The 2,161-nt window shown below is 57.0% G+C and overlaps 1 protein-coding gene across 1 annotated transcript in view; it reads left to right on the top strand.

The window, feature by feature from the left end:
- The window catches only part of LSM1 (LSM1, U6 small nuclear RNA associated), a gene marked incomplete at its 5' end in the record, with an annotated part of 1,773 nt that extends 68 nt beyond the window's left edge, over nucleotides 1–1,705 (top strand). Inside the window, 2 exons of the mRNA XM_009075456.1 lie at nucleotides 542–674; nucleotides 1,231–1,705. Of these exons, the coding sequence (XP_009073704.1) occupies nucleotides 542–674; nucleotides 1,231–1,401 (304 nt within the window). The remainder of the gene's footprint in view (nucleotides 1–541; nucleotides 675–1,230) is intronic.
- Nucleotides 1,706–2,161: the final 456 nt, after the last annotated feature.

Genomic DNA, 2,161 nt, shown 5'->3' with positions numbered 1-2,161 from the left:
GGGCGGGGACTGCGGGGGCTTTGGGGCCAGCTCTGGGCAGGGACTGAGGAGGACAAAGAGGAATCTAGAGTGTCCTTAGCTGGTTTTCAGAACATGCTCGTGCTGTGGGTTTAGCAGTCCTGCATGTCACATCCCTGTGGACTTGGTGCTCCACAGAGGCTTCTCCCAGAACTGGGAGCTCCTTCTCAATTGTATCCAGCACTGATGCTCTGGCACCTCTTTTTGGGCAGAAATAGCCTGGGTGATGTTCATGCTCCAGCCGAGCGCTTCGGTCCTCACTCAGAGCCTGCGACGCCAACAACGCTGTTGTCTTCTCTGCTGCTGTTGGCACAGGTGTCTCAGGTGGGCTCAGCCTTGGGGTCTGAGCTCGCTCCCTGCCTTGCTTGTGAGGCTGCAGGAGCTGCCGAGGTGGAGAGAGCTGGGGAGGTGCTCAGTGCCAAGCCCTGGGAGAGCACTGGCGCTGTCACTGTTCTGGGGGCTCTGCCTGGTGGGATGGGACACTCTGTACAGCCAGAAATCACAGCAAAACATGGTTTTGTCTTTCTCTCACTGCTGCAGCAAACTTGGTGTTGCACCAGACTGTGGAGCGCATCCATGTGGGCAAGAAGTATGGGGACATCCCTCGGGGCATCTTTGTCGTGAGGGGCGAGAATGTGGTTCTTCTGGGGGAAATTGTAAGTGAATAGCTCAGCTGGGACTGAGCTGGGGATGTTTGTGGTCTGTCTGCTGTGAAATACTGTCACTGTCCTGTTGGGGGCTGGAATGTGAGCTGCCAGTTCAGTCTGACCCATCACAGATACGACCCCAGGTGCAGAGGGCGCAGAGGTGTCTCCTGTAGCTGCAGCCACTCCGGGATGGCATAAAGGATGGAGAGTGACACAGGGAGGTGTGTCAGCCCCGGCCTGTGTGTGGCACTGCTGAAGGGTGTCGTTAGTGGCTGGCTGTCACCTCCCTGCTGGCTCAGTACCAGGTGACACTGGCTGGGATGGGCTTAGGAGGAGCTGTCTCACTTGCTGTTTGCATGGGCTTCCCAGGTGCTCCCTCCCAGGACTGTCCTGGAATCCGTGGCTGTCCTGGGGGTCCCTGCCCCCCCCACTCTTTGGGGTACCTCCAGCACCTCTGTTTTCCATGCCCTTCTCTTTTTGATGGAATTCATGGAAGGTGTGTGGGCACATGTGCTCTGCAGTCCAGGGGTGCCGTACAGAGCTGAACAGGCTCTTTCTCCTGCAGGACCTGGAGAAGGAGAGTGACACACCTCTGCAGCAGGTATCCATCGAGGAGATCCTGGAGGAGCAGCGAGTGGAGCAGCAGGCCAAGCAGGAGTCGGAGAAGCTGAAGGTGCAGGCGCTGAAGGAGCGAGGTCTCTCAGTCCCACGGGCAGACACACTGGATGAATACTAGAGCTGCTGCCCTTTTCTTGCATGGAGTGAGAGCTGCTCCATGATCTGCCTGTGCAGGGACAGACCTCCCTGGAAAGGTGGCTTTTATTTTGAGATTGTATTTTCCATGGTGCAGGTAACTGCACACAAATCATGCCTTTAGGCTCTCCTTGCAGAGAAGGAGAGGAGGAGGCCTGGTGCACTGGGAGTGGGAGCATTTGTGCTCAGGAGGCAAATCGCTGCTCCTTGGGGTTTGTTTGCTTTTCCTCCTCACGTGACTCTGGGTGAGAGTTTTCCTTGATGTGTAAATAAATCCTCGATCCTGACATCAATGGTTTTCCCGTGTTCTGGTCCCAATATTTCCCCCTCTCCTCATGCCAAATCCTGTCCCTGCTGGGTGTTGTGCAGGGGGAAGATTGGGACCCTTGGTCCTGCCATGGAGCTGCTGGGTGTTGTGCAGGGGGAAGATGGGACCCTTGGTCCTGCCATGGGGTGGGCTTGCTCCAAGGAAAAGCTTGAGGATGTGGCAAGATCCTTCCCTCTGGGATGGAGAGCAGAACCTGGGTACACCCCATACCCCAACAAAGACTACCAGCACCCCCCAGCCAGGCTGTGCTGCTCCTCTGCACCTGAGCCCACTAATTACCAGCTGAACCCACTAACTGCCAGCTGAACCCACTGGTTACCTGCTGATGAAGAGCTGCTGCACCTGGGGCACCACAGACCCTTCACCCCCAGCCCCTCCTCACGTCAGTGCTCTGGGGGAGCAGGTAGGAGAGTCC

The sequence above is a fragment of the Acanthisitta chloris genome, unplaced genomic scaffold (assembly GCF_000695815.1).
Source record: "Acanthisitta chloris isolate BGI_N310 unplaced genomic scaffold, ASM69581v1 scaffold30705, whole genome shotgun sequence".
NCBI classification, from domain to species: domain Eukaryota; kingdom Metazoa; phylum Chordata; class Aves; order Passeriformes; family Acanthisittidae; genus Acanthisitta; species Acanthisitta chloris.
This window is presented reverse-complemented; position numbering and strand designations above follow the sequence as displayed.